This window comes from Rhipicephalus microplus, chromosome 8 (genome assembly GCF_043290135.1).
Source record: "Rhipicephalus microplus isolate Deutch F79 chromosome 8, USDA_Rmic, whole genome shotgun sequence".
In the NCBI taxonomy this organism is placed as follows: domain Eukaryota; kingdom Metazoa; phylum Arthropoda; class Arachnida; order Ixodida; family Ixodidae; genus Rhipicephalus; species Rhipicephalus microplus.
Genome location: NC_134707.1, coordinates 132,208,992 through 132,228,611, shown reverse-complemented (window position 1 = coordinate 132,228,611; position 19,620 = coordinate 132,208,992). Strand labels below are relative to the sequence as shown.

Here is a 19,620-nt window from a genome sequence, read left to right as displayed (position 1 = left end):
CCGGATACATCCACGATGGTCATTTTTAAAGAAGCCCAGGTGGTAATCACAGCCTCGTGGTTTTTGAACCAAAGCTTCGCGACACTCTTCAGGTACAAGTGGATGCGGCCGAGTTTGTCATTATCGTCCCAACGGTTGTTGACGCTCACTTTTTTATACGAAGCAAGTAAGTCTTCCACGTCCTCCTCCTCAGTGCCGTTTAAAAGAACAGGGTCGCGCTCTCTCGGAATACCAGGACAGGGGGAGTTGGGGATGTGGCAGCATTTGGCTGTGCTGCAACGTCGTCAGGCGTGATGGATGGCGGAGGTGGGGTCCTGCTACGGAGTTCCAGGCTGTAAAAGTGAACCAACACTCTCCACCACTTCCTAGTACGCGTTGAGCGTTGAGTCCGTGACGCGTTCATTGAACAACGACCACAGGCCAAGCGTTCTGCAAACTTGAACTTGAAAAAAAATTATAATATAAACGATCTATCTGATAATAATACGTTGTGTGAAAAATGGTGTTCGAACGATGTAAGCACATTCATAATACCGCAAAAGAAGCCTTTTCACTTTAACACAACAACTCAACGCGGTGCTGTGGTCTCTCTGTTGGTGAAAACTACTGTATCATGTGGTATAATGGAACAGCTTACGACAATTTCGCCAAATGTCAAGTTATTATGTGTCCTGGTTGAGGGCGTTATATTCGCTATTTGCTATTGCCCACCTGATGGAATTGTTGATGTGTTTCTTACACTACCTAATCACCTGTTAGCATATGCGTGTTAAAATCGGAAAAGGGGGATTATCGGTAATGACTTAAATATTGCTATGGGCTCGCATAACACTAGACTACAAGATTTATTGTGTATATTTGCTTCTAACAGATTTATAAACGTGATAGGTTCTAGCAATAGGATGACACATTCTTTTAAAACCATTATAGCTTTATTTATCACAAACTATGATCCAACAGTAGTTAAAAGCGTCGTACTGACCTACCCCGTTCGAGATCACAATCTGATATGCATACTCATTGACCTCATAATAAAAACTTCTAAGATAAAAAAGAATAAGAATTTCAGGACAGCAATGAATGCAGTATGGCAGCTTTCCAAACAGAGCTCAAACAATTATGTTAGAAGGGCGCATTTAAGGAAAACGATAGCAATAAAGCATATAATACCTTCATCGAGAAGTTCCTGGTAGTATACCACAAACATTTCATGACAAAACAATGTAAACCGGAATCAACTCGTAAACCACTGGTAACAAAATATTTATTAAAGAAAATACGAAATGTGAACAGTTGTATGCCGGGTTCTAGGAAACTCGTGAGCTTGCTGACTTTAAAAAATTCAAGGTGCATAGAACTAGACTAAACAAGAAATTAAGGAAAGATAGTAATAACGTCTTACTATAACTCTTTTTATTTTGCGGAGGAAACTAAAAAGAGGTTTTGGAGGATTCTGAATATTATTATTAAGCTTCTGCAGACTGCAGGACCTATAGGAATAATTGGCATAGGTGGCCAACCAGTATGCGGCACTGATATGGTATATGCTTTTATTGAATATTTTCTCGACAGGGAGACACAAACACAAGCGCACGCAAACATTGCATCCAACCCACCTTTGTGCTCAATCAGAAATAGAATATTTTCGCGTCCAACTAACGTTGATGAGATCTGCAAAGTATACAGGGCAATGAAAAAACTCTAAAAGCTTCGATTCTGATGGCCTAAAGATCTGTCCAATTAAACATGGAATTCTCAATGTAGCATCTGTTCTAGCACACATGTATACTACAGCAATCACTACAGGCATTTTTTAATAAAGAATAATGACAGCCATTGTCTACCAATATATAAAAAAGCAGACAAACTGAATATTCAAAATACTGCCCCATATCAATTTTTCCATATATTTTTCAAAAAGTTTCAAAAAAAATCATTTTAGCTCAGATGTCATCCTTTTGTGAAAAGCCTCATATATTAACGAAAGCTCAATAGGAATTTTAAAATGAAAAACTAGCCCCGTGTGTGCATTTAATCTGCAAATGTCGTCGAAAGAAGATAGTCGCGTGTGGAGAAAGTAGAGTAAACATTTATTTTATGTTCTCCACAAAAAAAAAAATCAGTGAATGGTATTCTAGAGGCGCTGCGTTAGAGTGCCTCGAGTGTGCAGCGAAGGCGAACAAGCGCATCATGTCACGTCACACGTGAAACATGAACGCCATCTGGCAGTTTTTTTTCTCAAAAACAAAGCGCGTGACTTTGAGACGGGTGTGCGTGCCCGTCTCAGAGGTGATAAGATGTAAAACGCCAGGTGACGGGTAGGTGCCACCATCGTCTCATTTTAGCGAAGCGTTGAAAACACGCGCTTTTCTGTGCAAGTGTGGTATGGTCAGCGCAGCGGATAAGCGCTAGGGTCCTTAAAATTACTTATGTATGCCTTTTCTCGTTAAATGCGCACATGCAGAATATATACGTGTTGTTATGGTGCCCCAGACATGCTCAATAGTTGGCTTTTAATTGACGATTGCACAAGTATGAACGCTGAATCTTGAGCAACATGGTGGGCGCTGCAGAAGGGGTCAGCCGTTTCAAATCCCCGATGCTGTTAAGAATGGACAAACAGACAAATGTACAGACAGACAGACATACAAACAGACTAACATTTTTGCGTCGAAGGTCGTCAATAAAGACTATTGTCTTTAAAAAAACGAGTCCACTCTATTAGCACTTGTAGATCAGAAAATACACTGATCAGCAACTTCTAAAAGAAGCTCTTTGTAATAGGCATATTTGTCGACTATACTCAGACATTTTATCTTATTCATATGATATATTATTACTTAAGCTAGAGAGCTATCGAATCAGGGGCACTTCATTACAGTTCATTAGGACATATTTACCTCAAACGAGGCAATAAGTACAAATAAATCACTTTATTTCATTGACTGGGAATATAAACACTGTCCCCTGCTCTTCATTTTATATAGAATTGACGTAGTTTTAGTATACAAGAATGCCAAGTATCCGATGTATGCAGACGACGTGAGGGTATTCATTATATCTTCATGCTACGCCACACTAATGAACAGAACCAATGAGTTTCGCCGAAGCATGTGAACATGGTCAATCAAAAATGATCTTAGAATAAACTGCAACATAGCGAGAGCGGGAATTTTTTCACCTCAAAACAACAATCATACTAAACAATCTCACCTTGGTGTTGATCAACAGAAACATAGAAATAGTTAATCAAGTTAAAGTACTAGGAACGTATTTCTGCCGCACATTACATTGAGTCCAACACGCGCACTTTTTATAAAAAACTTAGCCTTATCACAGGCATGATTTGTAGCAATGGGTATTGTCTATAACATCCATAAAACTATTAATACATCACTGACTATTGCAACACGCATATATTATGCTCAGCTCGTATGGGCTACTATTACTGAATTACTGCAGCATTAGAGAAATCAACTTATTAAAAAAATTTATACATACAATAGCAAAAGTAACATACGAACATCATATTGAGGACCTCTTACTCATCTCCCTACCTTTTTCTTCTACAACCATTTCCTACTTCGTGTATAGTACTAAAATATGTATCCAGAAAATAGCCTATTTATCAAAATATTTGATTGATTTGTCGGGTTTAACGTCCCAAAACCACCATATGAATATGATAGACACCGTAATGGAGGGCTCCGGAAATTTTTACCACCTGGGGTTCTTTAACGTGCACCCAAATCTGAGCACACGGGCCTACAACATTTCCGCCTCCATCGGAAATGCAGCCGCCGCAGCCGGGATTTGAACCAGCGATTGTTTATCAAAATAGCCTGTCTATAGAAAAACACAGTGGCCTATAATACCCGCCACAGTGAAGCATGGTCTGTACCCCACTTGCGCACAAATTATGACATGCAAGTGTTGAAAAACAGATTACGCAGATTGCCTTACTTACTCTAATATGCTGGTTTTAACACAATAAACAACGTTGTCTCAACTAGCTTCACTTATTCAGTTAATCTCTCAGTTTCTTTTCTTTTTTTGTTTCTATAAAATAACACTGCCTTTGAGAAGAACGTGCTTGGACATGTATACAGTTGCATTGCACACAAGACGTTGTTTCTTCACGCACGCTTATATTTATGTTCTGCCCACTATATTGTAAATTTTTGTTTCTTTATTTTTTGCTTCTTTTGTCTAAATGTTATTTTCGCTGATGTCGTCCTGAAGGTTATTGGCATACTGAACGTAAGCACGTCTTTTGCCACCATCGCCAGCTGCTGGCACTACAGAGAACTAGGGCTTAGGACTACTCAAGCTGCCCAGAGCAGCTTTTTCCTTGGTCCCTGCCATCGTATAAAAACTTCTCCAATGAAAATGAACGAATATATGAATGAATTAAAGGTATAACGTTTGCAGCATTACCAGCAACATGGCGCAATGAGCGCGCGGCGGCGCGCATTTCATCTCCCACGCGTACTCTGTCCCCCCGAGCGGAGGAGGTGGACGACCGCTTGCGTGCCCTTATCTCGCGGTGGGGACGATCGTACGTCTTGGCTGGCATTGGGCCTTCGCTAGAACGTTTCTGTTGAAGTGATCGGGTGCACACAAAGGTCTCTGCAATTGTTGCACGCTCCGTATGCGAAAAAGGCGTGCTTTTCAGACTCAGCCAAGTAACAACTGCGAAGCTTATTCGCCTTCATCTGTACCTCTGAGTACGTTTCATGCGTAATTTATGCGTGACAAATGCGGGGCAAAATTCAATGTGCTTGCCATTTGGCACGTGACATTGCAATTTATTGCTACCGCGTTCATTTCTTCACCTTTGCGGCAAAGCTGTGACACTTCTTATATATATATATATATATATATATATATATATATATATATATATATATATATATATATATATATATATATATATAATCAGAAGAGCCACAACTCAGCTTTTGTCTTAATTTTATTTCCAATTATTTCAACCAGTGGACCTGTCTCCGTCAGGGTTTGCGAATAAGTGCGAAGCTATGTGAACATGCCGCAGCAACATGATGGTCCAAGAATGAAACGGGAGAGAGCGACAAATTAGTAATATTTCACAGTGGTGACATATGCTGTGCCATACAGTTCTTCTCTCATTGGCTGGAGCAATCAAAAGAGAGAAGGGGTAAGATAGGTCCCATTTGGAGTGGGGCAGGTGTCGCACGGTGGGGAAAAACATAATTAATAGAGACAGCAGAAGCCGAATAAAAGAACTAAAAATTCAAAGGAATATCCCCCAAAAAAGGGAAGAAGAGAGAAAGAAAAATGAGAGGGATATGGCAGCTTACAGGACGCACCATTGAAGGTCGTGGAAGGAGATTGTTGGTGAGCTTGGGTGGCAGGCAATTACGTGTAGCGAAAGGGGCGACATCAGTTATTGCGCGAAACAGAAAGTTGACACAGAGACAAAAAGTACACGAAGGATTGGAGGAAGGTGTCTCGTATTTTATTGAATGAGTGTTCTGGCAAATGCAGATGCTTGGACAAAGGAAGATTTCGCAGTGCGCGTGCTTTTCTTCCGTGTACTTCTTGTGTCTGTGTCGTCATTCTGTTCTCGCGCTATAACTATCGCCATGTCATACCAACTAGGCCAAGTTGCCCCACTTCTAAGGGGCGACTCCGGCAGCGAAAGCCCCCAAGGCAGCCCCCTCTGTTGTAATCTAGGAAAAAGGCGAAACAGGTGTTTTGTTTTTGCTGAGAACACACTGAAACGTTCCATATGTGTGTGTGTGTGCGGGGTGGGGGTGGGGGCAGACGTTGGGACAAAGATGGTGAAAACACATGAAGTCGTTTGTAAAGCACTGGCTGAATTTCTGGCCGGAAGACACATGTTGGTAAAATGACAGCGTGCATGTGTCCAGCCTGTGTGTACCACTCCCCTAAGCGCCCTTGATTGAAAACGGCTGACAGTGGTTGGGTTCTCTCACTTAGGAATAATAGGGCACACATAAGTAACGGAATGGCCGAAAATAGAAAGAAATGTGAAATGTGAAAATGGAACAAACAATAACAAGACCGAAAGGAACCAGCGATATTGTGCGAGAGATATGTGCACAAATCTAGTAACTGAGAGAAACGCAAACCGACAAAACAGCCATACAAAATAAAAATAGTAATATTATAATAAATATAGGTTATATTAAAAAGAAATCAAAAATAACATAAAATTAACGAAAAGCCATAAAAGGAAAATACATAAGCGAACAGAACACGAAAACATATTTGGTTGGTCTATTCCTCCAGCTAACTATTGGGCACTTGCTTTGAGCATGTCGTAAAGTAATGTATTGATTATGTCAGACTCAATTCGTGTCTCGTCTCACCTTTGCAGGCCTTAAGGAACGATAGGTTGCAGATGCTTGCATTGATGCCATGTATTAGTGTTTGAAAGTTATGGATAAAGTACGACTCCTTTTGTTTCTGTTCACGAACCCTGCGGAAGCCAGACCTGTGGAGGGTGACTCGTATTTTATCGAATGAGTGTTCTGGCGAATTCAGACGCTTGAAAGAAGGGAGATTTGGCAGTGTACGTGCTTGAGCTTTGTGGTTCTTTAAACGTAGTCTGAACGCCCTACCAGCCTGACCGATATACTGCTAGAGGTATATACTGATAGTGGTTGTTTCCATAGCGCCTTGTTTTTGAACAAGTCGATATGATGTCTCTTTGTATTGCAGATAAATACATGCCAAGATGTCTGTCTTGCTTAGGTGGTGGCCATGTTTTTGCTGAAAAACCAGGGAATGCTATTTAGCTCGGTTCCTGGTCAAAGAAGTACTCCCGTAGGTGCATATTTCTCGCAAAGTTATCGAAATTCTGATACAACTAGAATTCATTAATTTTTCACTAGCCGATCCAAATGTGAGGCCCTTTGAAAGCAGTCTGATTTCGGTCGCAGATAGCTGTGCTGAAGAAAGATTAATTACACTCGGAGGTGCCGTTTCCACATTCCGGTTGATATCTATCGGTGTCGCTGGTATAGGTGTATGTGTAGTAATTGTCTCAGATAACCCATCCCGCTCTAACTTGCGACACTTCCGCTCTTTTGTCACGGCTGCTATCTGATTACCATACTTCTAGAGATCGATAATGTCTTCCTGGCTGAGATGAGACTCACTTGTACGGACAGTTCTTTCTCCTTGTGAGCTTAAGGACAAAAAACTGTCATTAAGTTGTGTCTTCTCTTCCAAAGTACGTTTGGACCATTGGAAAAACATCATATATATATATATATATATATATATATATATAAATATATATATATATATATATATATATATATATATATATATATATATATATAGTTAAAAACTTCGAGAATAGTGCAGTATAGGAAACAAAACAATAAAATATTTATTCCTAACAGTTTCGGCTGGTGGACCAGCCTTCTTCTGAGGATGTAAGTGAAATGATACAAGTTCCCGTAGCAGAGGGTCACCCTCACAGTTTAAAGACCCTTCAAAAAAAAGACAAATGGGGGCGAACGAGGTAGCAACAGACAACAAGAAGCAGAAGAAGGAGAGGAACTAGAAAGGAGCGACGGAGAGCCGCCGGAAACGAGCGGGTAATTCTGGCATTGTTACTGGGTATAGGTAAGACGCGCCGCCAGCGAAGGCGACCAAGAAAAACAGAAAAATGTGGAACATGTTGCCGCTTACTCGAATCCCACACATGGATCGAGTTTAGGTTCACGTGGTTCGGCGGCTGGCCCGCGGCATCAGGCCACACACACACACACACACACACACACACACACACACACACACACACACACACACGCACACGCACACGCACACGCACACGCACACACACACACACACACACACACACACACACACACAAGAAGCATACGACCCGCTCCAGCTTTCGGAAATAATGGCCACGTTGGAAAGCTAATGTGCCCTCTCCCCCTCCCTCCACCTGCCCTCTCTTGCAAAAAAATGTACAGCCAGTCATACTGAAAATAAATGAATGGGTATTCTTGTAAAAGATCAACAAACAAAAACGTAAACAAAAAATATATAAAAATAAATAATACTTAAAAAGTACTCAGAAATGAAAATAAAGTCTAATAATACTAACACACGCCGTTTGGTTCATGTAGCATCGAATTCGTTTAGTTTCACGCGCTATATTGACCAACTTGCGTGTGCGATTTCACGTATGTATAAATAAATAATTGAGTAATTCAATTTCTGTGTTTCACGAAACGTCGCGGAGGCACGTCAGTCGCCCAGGGCACTCGTTGATTCCGTGGGTAAGTGATCTGAATTTCTTTATAAAGTATGACTCCCGCTGTTCGCGCTCCCGTGTGTTCTGGAAGCCGGATTGTATGACACTTACGCATTCGAAAGAGTGACCAGGAAGATTGATATGTTTGGAGAACGGCAAATTGGGAAGGCCCTTTACGTGTGCCCTGTGGTTGTTGAAACGCAAACGGAACGCGGTTTCCGTGTGTCCAATTTATTCCTGTTTGCACACCTCACAGCGAATTTTGTATACCACATTGGCTGAGTCACAGTTAAGGTCGTCTTTAATTTTGTACACATAGTCTGAACAGGAGGCTTCGGCCGTATCTGTGGTCACCATGTGTGTGCACACCCTGCAGCGAGGTTTCCCGCACGGTCTACAGCCCTGATGGTGGTCGGATTTGTGTGTTTTCGCCCTGACTTGTAAGTCTCTCAGGTTCGCGCTGACCAGTAAGTCTTTCAGGTGTGATATATATATATATATATATATATATATATATATATATATATATATATATATATATATATATATATATATATTGTAAGGGAGTTTAATAACAACGCCAGGTATAGGCAGACAGCAGGTACGGACACATATACTCGAGTAGTCTAGCGTCCAAACGCTCGCACTTCGCACTCAGAGATGGTCCCACTGCTCATTGTCTTGCGAATCCCCTACTAAAATTACCCGGTGATGAAGACGAGCCATCCTGGCGACTCCAGGTGACGACAGAACAGGAGGGTCATAGCAGGATTTGAGGCGACTAGCGTGGACCGTCTCACAACCAAGGCGGCGCTTCTACATGGACGGCTTCAGTGGTTCAATCACATAGGTGACAGAAGAAGGGCGCTGTATGATGCGGTAAGGGCCAGTATACTTCGGTGCAAACTAAGGAGTCGGTCCAGGAGAGTGGCGAGGCAGTAGGAGCCACACGAGATAACCGATGTGGAAAAGTGTCCTGAACGAGATTCTGGTCGTGGTGATCTTTTTGGAGGGCTTTTATTATCAGCTGTGAAGGACTGTGCAAGCTGACGACACTCTTCGGCATGTTGGGCTATACCAGAAACTGGGCTGAACTCGAAGGCATCAGAATTGCATGGCGGAATTGCGTCGAGTGTGCTGCATGGGTCACGACCACATAAAAAAATGGAGAAAATCCTGTTGTTGATGGAATCGCCGTTTTGTAAGCGTACGTCACGAAAGGAAGAAAGACGTCCCAATTGAAGTGGTCGGAATCAAGATACATAGCTAGCATGTCTCCCAGGGTTCCATTGAAACGTTCCGTTAGGCTGTTCGTCTGAGGGTGGTAAGTTGTTGATGTGCGGTGTACCATACTGCATGAATGTAGGAGCTACTGCAGAGCTTCGGACAAAAATAAACGACCTCTGGCACTCAGTCACTCCCGTGGTGCCCCATGACGGATAACGAAACGATGCAAAACGAAGGTTGCAACGTCATGAGCACCAGCCGAACGTAGCGCTGCCGTTTCGGCGTACCCGTTTCAGATGGTCGGCAGCCACAATCACCCATCGATTACCATCAACAAAGCACTGTAGCTGGCCGTATAGGTCAATCCCAACACGGTTAAATGGGCGTGCAGGACACGGTAAAGGCTGCAGTTGACCAGGTGAATGAAGAAATGTCTTGCGCTGCTGACACAGGGAACATGAGCGAATGTGTTTGCTTACATACCCCACAAGTAGTAACGTTGGCGTATCCGCTCATACGTCTTTAGCACCCCGGAATGTGCGTGCTGATGTTAAAATATTCGCAGATATCAGATCGCATATGTCTGGGTATGACTAGCAGCCATTTACGACCCACCACTTGATAGTTGCGACGGTAAAGCAGGCCATGCTGTATGGCCAAATGCGTTGCTTGGCGGCTAAGAGCACGCGGGTAACCTGAAGTTGATGTGTAAGAGAGCATATTCAACCGAGAGGCAATCCAAGCGCCCTTCCGCTGTTCAGATGGCATGTCTGCGACACTGACGGCAGAGAGCGGAAGGTCAAGCGCCGATATTTCCGATTCATCAGATTTCGTGGGTGATCGTGAAAGCGCATCTGCGTCAGGGTGCTTTTCCCCGATCAGTAGATGACGCGTACGTTCAATTGCTGGAGGTGTTGTGCCCAACGTCCGAGGCGATGACCAGAAGGATCTTTCAGTGAAACCAACCAACTAAGTGCGTGATGGTCTGCTACCAAATAAAAGTTTGACCGTACAAATAGGGGCGAAACTTCCTTAACACCCACACAATGGCGAGGCACTCTTTTTTGGTAACAGAATAGATGGCTTCTGCTTTAGTGATGGTGCGACTGACATAGGCAATCACATACTCCGTAAAACCTGGTTTGGGTTGCGTGGGTACTGCGCTAAAGTTGATGCCACTTGCATCCTTGTGTACTACGGTCGGCGCATTGGAGTCGTAATGACGCAGTACTGGTGGTGAGGTAAGAAGTTGGCGCAGTGTTGCGAAGGATTTGTCACAGGCTGCTGTCGAATTCAAAAGATCTGCAGGACCAGCAAGGAGTTTGGTGAGCGGAGCGATGATAGAAGCAAAGTTCCGAAAAATTGCTTGAAACAGGAACACAGGCCCACAAAGCTCCATAGTTCCTTAAGTGTGATGAGCTTATGAAATTCGGCCACAGCATGAAGCTTCATGATTTGATTGATTGACTGATTTGTAGGGTTTAACGTCCCAGAACCACCCTATGATTGTGAGAGACGCCGTAGTGGAGGGCTCCGGAAATTTTGACCACCTTGAGTTCTTTAACGTGCACCCAAATCTGAGCACACGGGCCTACAACATTACCGCCTCCATCAGAAATGCAGCCGCCGCAGCCGTGATTTCAACCCGTGACCTGCGGGTCAGCAGCCGAGTACCTTAGCCACTAGACCACCACGGCGGAACGCACTAATTGAAGCTTGTCAGGGTCGATAAGGATGCCGGCTTTCGAGACGACATGACCAAGTATATGGTGAGTTGTTCAGCCCTTATGTGACATTTCTTCAGATTAGGCTGAAGCCTTGCGTTTGTAAGGCACTGTAAATCTTACGCAGACGAATGAGATGCGAAGTGAAATCGGGTGAAAAGACAACAACGTCGTCGAGATAGCATAAGCATATGTTCCCTTTGAGGCTACATGAAATTCTGTCCATCATTTGCTCGAATTTGGCGGGTGGATAGCAAAGTGCGAATGGCATTACAGTTAGTTCATAGAGCATTACGGTAAATTCATTCTGGTGTGATGAACACTGTTTTCGAATCATCAGACTCAGCCATTGGAACCTGCCAATAACCTGAGCGGAGGTAAAGCGAGTAAAAGATTTCCGCACATTGGAAACAATCGAGAGCGTCGTCTATGCGGGGACGAGGGTAAACGTCTTTCCTCGTAATGTTGTTTAGGTGCCTGTAGTCTACGTAGAACCGGATCCAACCATCTTTTTTTTGACGAGTACAACTGGAGAAGACCACGGACTACAAGAAGACTTGATAACTCCGCGCTGTAGCATGCCGTCTACTTGTTTTGTGATTACGCGATGTTCCGCCGGTGACACTCGATAGCGGCGCTGGCGCAAGGAGTACTCTATCCGTGTCAATTGTGTGAGCAACGGTGTTCGTTCTTCCTAGCACCACTTTGGGAAAGTCAAACAAACGCCAGCATTCGTGCAACAGGGTAACAAGTTGCTCTCGTTGAGCCGGGGCGAGATGGCTGTCATTATGAACGGTGAAATGCATCGGAAGACACGCTGTATTAGGCAAGGCGAAGAAACAACGCGTTAAGCTCCATATTCGGCTTGATGTCGAAGAAATCGGCAGGCACGAGAATACCTTCATTGATAGGCTGAATGAGGCCGAGCGTCTAGTTGCGGCGCAAACTGAGGCGCACAAGCTTAGATTGGAAATAAATATTCCAGTAGTGTCTTGACAAAGTGCTAAAACGGCGACTGGCAGCGATGTGTGGTGGCGGCTACCGAAGATGTCAGATGGCGTGAATAGGACGATAGCGTCAGAAAATAAAGAACAGTAGGCAGGAACAAACTTGGCCCTGAAAGAAGGAAGGTCAATGTCCGTTGCGACGACAACGTTAGCCACTTTAGATACGGCCGCATCAACAAAAGGCGTATCACGAAACGGTAACAGCTCCACTTCGGCCCAAGCGCAGTCTAAGACGGAGTGATGACGTGATAAGAAATCCCATCCAAGGATGACATCATGCCAACATGAAGCCAACACGCGAAATTCAATGGTGTACAACACGTCTTGAATACCACTTTTGCTGTACACGCCGCAATGGGCTCAATTTGTTGGGATCTCGCAGTGATAAGAGAAACCACGGGAGAACGCATCATCGCTTTACAAAAAGAGCGGCAGAGTCTTTGAACTATCACAGATATCACGGCACTGGTATCGATGAGTGCAAATATTCGTACATCTTCGACGATTACATCAATAAGAATGGCGGGGGACAGGCGAGGACTTAAACGATTAGACGATGACGAAGCTCGTGTCTCCGGAGCTGCAGCAGTTAATTTTCCGTCTCAATAAAGGTGGGTTGTTGACGCATAGGTGATACAGAACGACGACTTGTTGAGGGGGAAGGCGAGCGGGAAGTAGAACGTCGCGAAGTGAAGGTTCGGGTGCCGGAAGCAGCTTGAGCGCCACGTTCGTAAACTTCCGGAGGTACTTGAGGTACGTGGTATTGAGGCTAAAACGAGTAGTCAGGCTCTCTTGGTGCGTTCACTGCGAAGCGCGGACGACATAGACGTGCAAAATCTGCAACAGTAACATGTGGGCCGGTTGTCAGCAGTGCGCCAAGGATTTTCGAAGTGCTGCTGTGTTACTGAAAACGACGCGGTGGGGGCTCAGATGGGTTGGGGAATATATAATGGCAGATGAGGCGGAGGCATTGCCGCGATGGCCGCATAAGTCAGGGACGCGGCAACAGGTGCTGTTGGAGAGGCAGACGTACGTAATGGCAACGTTTAGGAGACCTGCTTTTGAATAGCCTGTCTGATGGTCGGCGTAAGACGGTTTGTTGGTGTTTCGGTGGTTGGCAGATACGAGAGACACGAAAGCGATCGTGGGTACTCTTCTCGTACCTATTCTTTTATCTGCTCCAGCAGGATGCTATCACCGCCGACGGCCAGGGCAGCGAGAGAGTCGTCTGCTGTCGTTGACCTCCAAACTGATGCACGTTGTTTGCAAATCTTTTTCAAGCTCTGGCAAAAGGTCACAAATTCGGATACGGTACATGTGCACTTCGCCAGCAACATTTGAAAGGCATCATCATCATCTATGCCTTTCAAGATATGCCTGATCTTGTCTTGTTTGGTCATCTCAGGGTTAAAGCGCCGGCTCTTTCAATATAGCTTGGGAAGCTTTCGCCCTACCTTTGCGCCCATCCGGGTAGGCGCAGTTCAGCACGCAGCTTGAGCACTGCGGGGTTATTAAACACAACTAGAAGGGTGGTCTTGAAAGCGGCCCAAGTGACAAATTCAGCACGATGGTTTGTGAACCACAGGTTGGCGACGTCTTGGAGATAAAATGGGACATACTTCAATTTCGAGAGGTCGTCCCACTTGTTGGCGGCACTCACTTTTTCAAACAGATGAAGCCAGTCATCCACATCTTGGTCCTCGGTGCCGCTGAAGAAGGGGGATCGCAATGGCGCAGAGTGGTAGGCACAATGACCAGTTGATATTGGGCTGTGCACTGCTGGGTGGCGCCTTGCTCAATGGTCTGATGAGGCATTGCTGCTGCAGTGGGCAGCTTCCATGTTTGAAGTTCCAGATTTGTGTACCTAGCACACTTCCACCACATTGCAAAAGAGTGTTTAATAGCGACGCCAGGTAGTAGGCGGACAGCCAGTACGGACGAAGATACTCGAGCAGTTCAGCGGCTACAGCTCATGCATACAGTCGCGCTTCGCAATCAGAGATGGCGCCATAGGTCATTGCCTTGCGAATTTTCTATGGCAAAACATATAGGGAGACGTGGCCTAGCTCATACCCCATGCTTATACCATAATCATCAGTCTCTACCACCGGCAATCACTGCTTTCCCAAGTCAGTATATATATATATATATATATATATATATATATATATATATATATATATATATATTAGAAGAGAAGTTTTTCAATAGCATAAACGCCATTCGAGCTTGCGAACGCTGGCACCACCACCTGCTACGTTAAATATTCTGTCACGTACAAATCATGATTCGGGAAGCTAACAGCGAATATTCGCCGATGATGGTGCACAGATCTTGGAGGTGCTTCGGCTTGTTCATTCGTTAACGGCTGTTGGAGAAACTATGCCTTCTGCCAGCACGCAATCTCGGAGGCCATGCCTCCTGCCTTGTGCAGCGACCGGGTGATGTGTGAGACCACTCAACTCCGTACCCTCAGTCACGTGACATAACCGTACCGCTCTATCACGTGACATCACGGCTTCTTGGAGGCAACTGATGGAGCATTGTTGTGTTTGCAGGGGGCTGCCGTCGGAGACGCTCGCTTTCGTACCGAAGGATGAGGGTAAATTCAGAGGGTAGGGTAGCGCGTTCGCGGCTCACGTCCCAGGCATAATATTTTTAGGAGGCGTTGGTTCAGTATCACCTGTTGGGCGGTCATAGATCTTGTGTGAACTGCTGCTTAGACGCGCAACAAAAAGTGGCTATTGCAGAACACATTTGCAATGTAGAACGCTGGACAAGCAATGCTTTGAATGCCGAAGGCCGCGAGCTGCGTAGAGTGGTCACATCACACGCGGCAACATTCAACAAAGAGGTGCTGGTACAGTCGCCACTGGCAGCTTAGCTGATCAGAGACGGAGAAGTAGCACCCGTGACAGCAGTTAGTTCGCGTTCCTCAGGTGAAAAATGAGGCGTTCTTCTTGAGCGCCCTGCTTTTAATCCATCCGCAGCCATTTCTCGAGTGACAGTCATTCTTTTTGCACTCACAGTTTGCATTTCGGGCACATCTCTCTACGCAGAACGTGCTTCTGCAGCTAATGAATGAGGTTTTGGGCCCTCCGTCGCGTGCCCAGAAAAGACTTATCTCGCGCTTGATTTAAAAGGAACATTTGATAACGTGGCATATGGATTTATCCCACAGAATTTCACAGAATACCATTGCAGCAGCCGCATATATAGTTACATTCGTTCCAAACTGTGTGATAGAACAGCTGGTATTTGGGATAGGGCCACACCATTGGGACACGATTCGCCTTACAGGTCGCGGCACTCCTCAAGGGCCAGCTCTGTTCGTCATCCTGTTTAATATTGCCCTGGCAAAACTAAAGCAGCTCGATCAGATCCCCGATGTCACCCATGCAATTTACGCAAATTACATAACGATCTGAATGCTGCGAGGCTCAGACGGGGCTAATCAGGACCGCCTCCATAGGGCAGCGGACGTCGTTACCACCTACGCACGACAATGCAGCTTGACTTGTTCCCTTTAAAAGTGCGTGCTGGTTAATATCCGAGCGCGTAGCATAACGCTGCTACCCCAGATCGTTGTGCACGTGAATGGCGTTGCCTCTTCAGGCGGAGCGCGCTCGAATACTTGGCTTGCACGTTCAAACCAACGGAAGGGCGGACTACACTTTTTTCTTCTTTGTCCCGACAAACTGAACAGATTCTTGCCTTAATCCGACGGGTATCAAACAGGCGCGCGAGACTGCGAGGACCTGACCAGCTGCGGCTGGTGCAGGCCTGCATAATCAGTCGTATCACATTTTATCTTCCTTTCTACTAACTTACTCAAGCGGAGCAGGCATGGGTCGACCTAATTCTGCGAAAGGCGACCAAGTTCGCCCATGGCCTTCCACAGTACACTGACACGACTAGAATATTAGCCCTAGAGACCCATAACACCCTGTTTGAACTATTAGAAGCTCAATGGACCAGCCAAAGGCAAGGGATATTGCTACTCCCACTGGGCTGCACGTGCTTTCTCGACTGGGATACCCAGTCTTGCACAATCACGTCAAAGACACCGGTATCAGAGTCCCACTTTAGGTACGTCAAACTTTGAAGGTGTATCCGCTCCCCCGGAACATTAGTCCTGAGCATAACGCCGGATGCCAGCACGTCCATATTGGGTACCTGATGGGCATGCTCAGTGACATCGCTGAAGCGAATAAATAATACTCCGATTCTTCACGATGCCGCAACAAATATACCGCGCTGGTGCTGAATGGCAGTGTACCAAAACTTACAGCTGCCTCTTTGCAGAGGTCTACTTCTGTAGACGGCAAAGTACTTGATGTTGCGCTCGCTGTCCGCCATGCTGTTGACATTCTTTGGCAAGTTTATATAACAACCGTTTTGCAACATGCATGCCGAGCCTTTTTGATGGAACGCGGTTTTTCCAAGGCGGCCCTCCACATCCTGCTGAAGGCACCAAACATCGACACATCCAGCCCACAACGTATCCGCTTGCTCTTTACTCCTGATCACGCCTCCATGCCGGGTAATGATCGCGCTTACGCGGTCGCTCGAGAAGTTACTTACCGAGCCGCCCGGTATAGCGAGTTTTGAAGTCCAGATAAAGTGGGCCCTCCACTCACATATCGAGCTATATTGGCATATTACACAAGAATTAGGCACACCATGCACCCGCCCTCACCGTCATTCTCACGAGAAGAAAACGTGGCATTCCGCCAACTCCAAACGCATACGTTCCCCAGCCTCCTCTCTATGCCGAAATTTAAGCGTGGCTGCTACATAAACTTTTGCCCATGCTGCGCCAGCTCCCCAACAGTATTTAATGAGACGGAGGAGTGCGCTACAAAATTATTTCCCCCGCTTCCCGCTATCCTGTGCCCATTTTGCACCAAAGAGCTGTGGGACGATGCGGTGGGACGTCGCCCGAGTGCGTCGTTAGCGCTTGGGTGACGATGAGCAAGTATCAAGTTGCGTACCGTTCATTGTCGAATATTGTAGCTTGTTGCCATCGCAAAGGGGCAAAGCTGCTGGTGAGGATCAGGTAACATCAGATCTGCTGAAAGATGGAGGACAGATTGTGTTAGAAAAACTAGCCACCCTGTTTACGAGGTGTCTCCTGGCGGGAAGAGTACCAGAGTCTTGGAAGAACGCTAACATCATCTTAATACATAAGAAAGGAGATGACAAGGACTTGAAGAATTACAGGCCGATCAGCTTGCTCTCTGTAGTATACAAGCTATTTACAAAGGTAATTGCTAACAGAGTAAAGAAAACATTAGAATTCAATCAACCAAAGGAACAAGCAGGATTTCGAACAGGCTACTCAACAATTGACCACATTCATACTATCAATCAGGTTATAGAGAAATGCTCAGAGTATAACCAACCACTATACATAGCCTTCATAGATTACGAGAAGGCGTTTGATTCAGTAGAAATATCAGCCGTCATGCAAACACTGCGGAATCAGGGCGTAGATGAAGTATATATAAACATTCTGGAAGAAATCTACAGGGGATCAACTGCTACCATAGTGCTTCATAGAGAAAGCAACAGAATACCAATCAAGAAGGGTGTAAGGCAGGGGGACACAATTTCCCCAATGCTGTTTACCGCGTGCTTACAGGAGGTTTTCAGAAGCCTAGAATGGGAACAGTTAGGGATAAGAGTCAATGGAGGATACCTTAGTAACCTGCGCTTCGCCGATGACATTGCATTGCTGAGTAACTCGGGGTACGAATTGCAACTCATGATTACGGAGTTAGACAAGGAGAGCAGAAAAGTGGGTCTTAAAATTAATCTGCAGAAAACGAAAGTAATGTACAACAACCTCGGCAAAGAGCAGCGCTTCGAGATAGGTAATAGTGCACTTGAAGTTGTAAAAGACTATGTCTACTTAGGGCAGGTAATAACCGCAGAGCCGAACCACGAGATTGAAGTAACTAGAAGAATAAGAATGGGGTGGAGCACATTCGGCAAGCACTCTCAAATTATGACAGGTAGATTGCCACTATCCCTCAAGAGGAAGGTATATAACAGCTGTATCTTGCCGGTACTTAGCTACGGAGCAGAAACCTGGAGACTTACAAAAAGGGTTCAGCTTAAATTGAGGACGACGCAGCGAGCAATGGAAAGAAAAATGGTAGGTGTAACCTTAAGAGACAAGAAGAGAGCAGAGTGGATTAGGGAACAAACAGGGGTTATGGATATCATATCTGAAATCAAGAAGAAGAAATGGACATGGGCAGGGCATGTAGCGCGTAGACAGGATAACCGCTGGTCATTAAGGGTAACTGACTGGATTCCCAGAGAAGGGAAGCGGGTTAGGGGGAGACAGAAGGTTAGGTGGGCAGATGAGATTAAGAAGTTTGCGGGTATAAATTGGAAGCAGCAAGCACAGGACCGGGTTAACTGGCGGAACATGGGAGAGGCCTTTGTCCTGCAGTGGACGTAGTCAGGCTGATGATGATGATGATGATGATGCCATCGCATTCATTGCTTCAATCTACCAGTTAAACCTTTTTTTTTCGCAGGCATGTGACGGCAAGCAATTTAACCTGAACCTGAACTTCGCCTTGGCAGCCTACGATGTAGACTTCGATCAAATTCCGCCGTGTGTGAGTTTCGGCTTTTCACCCTTAGGTGGTAGCTTCAACCGACTCAAGAATATCAAAGATGTGATGAACTTCTATCGGACAAGCTACACCAAAGCTACAATGATCTACGATTGCCTAGCGTTGTCTGTAAATTTTAATTTACGTTGATATGGAAGGAATGCCACCTTCAATGGCTGTTTTTTATACTGTATTACCGTGTGAAAAAAAAAGCTTTTGCTTCTCTGGCTTCACCATTTGTGCTTCTTTTTTTTAGCGGATGATTGGAAGTTGTAAGCCGTCTGGTGAATGTAGAGAAGAAGGTATAGTAGTTTTACATTATACTCTCTAGTACAAGAAAAACGTGCCATGTAGCCGTCCTCGAAACAGTTAGATGTCACAAGCTGTAACGTAAACATAGCAGACACTGTAGTGAGGCTAGAAATCTTGAATTGTTTGGACAGGTGGGAATTCAACTACAATGCTGCCATTGTCGAATTTAAACGGTATGAAACCTACTCCTTGATGATAATTTTCTTTTTATATCACTAGTGGTAACCTGTGACGTCTACAACTACATCCTACTCACGCATGCTCAGTCGATGCAGGATAATTGTCAGTTCTGGCTGCCCCCCTCCCCCTCCCCCCGAAGTTGGGGCAAGTATGAAGCCAGAACAGATTGATACTCAGACAGCATATAATGGTAACCGTGCTTAAAACATTTCATTTCATCAAGAAAGCCTTGAAGCACTTGCTTTGCAGAAATTCCA

The 19,620-nt window shown here is 45.1% G+C and overlaps 1 protein-coding gene across 1 annotated transcript in view; it reads left to right on the top strand.

Annotated features, from left to right (window-relative positions):
* Positions 1-19,068, top strand: part of LOC142768746 (uncharacterized) — a 37,623-nt gene extending 18,555 nt beyond the window's left edge. The window contains exon 3 of the mRNA XM_075870746.1: positions 18,791-19,068. Coding sequence (XP_075726861.1) covers positions 18,791-19,021 — 231 coding nt within the window. The 3' untranslated portion in view covers positions 19,022-19,068. The remainder of the gene's footprint in view (positions 1-18,790) is intronic.
* Positions 19,069-19,620: the final 552 nt, after the last annotated feature.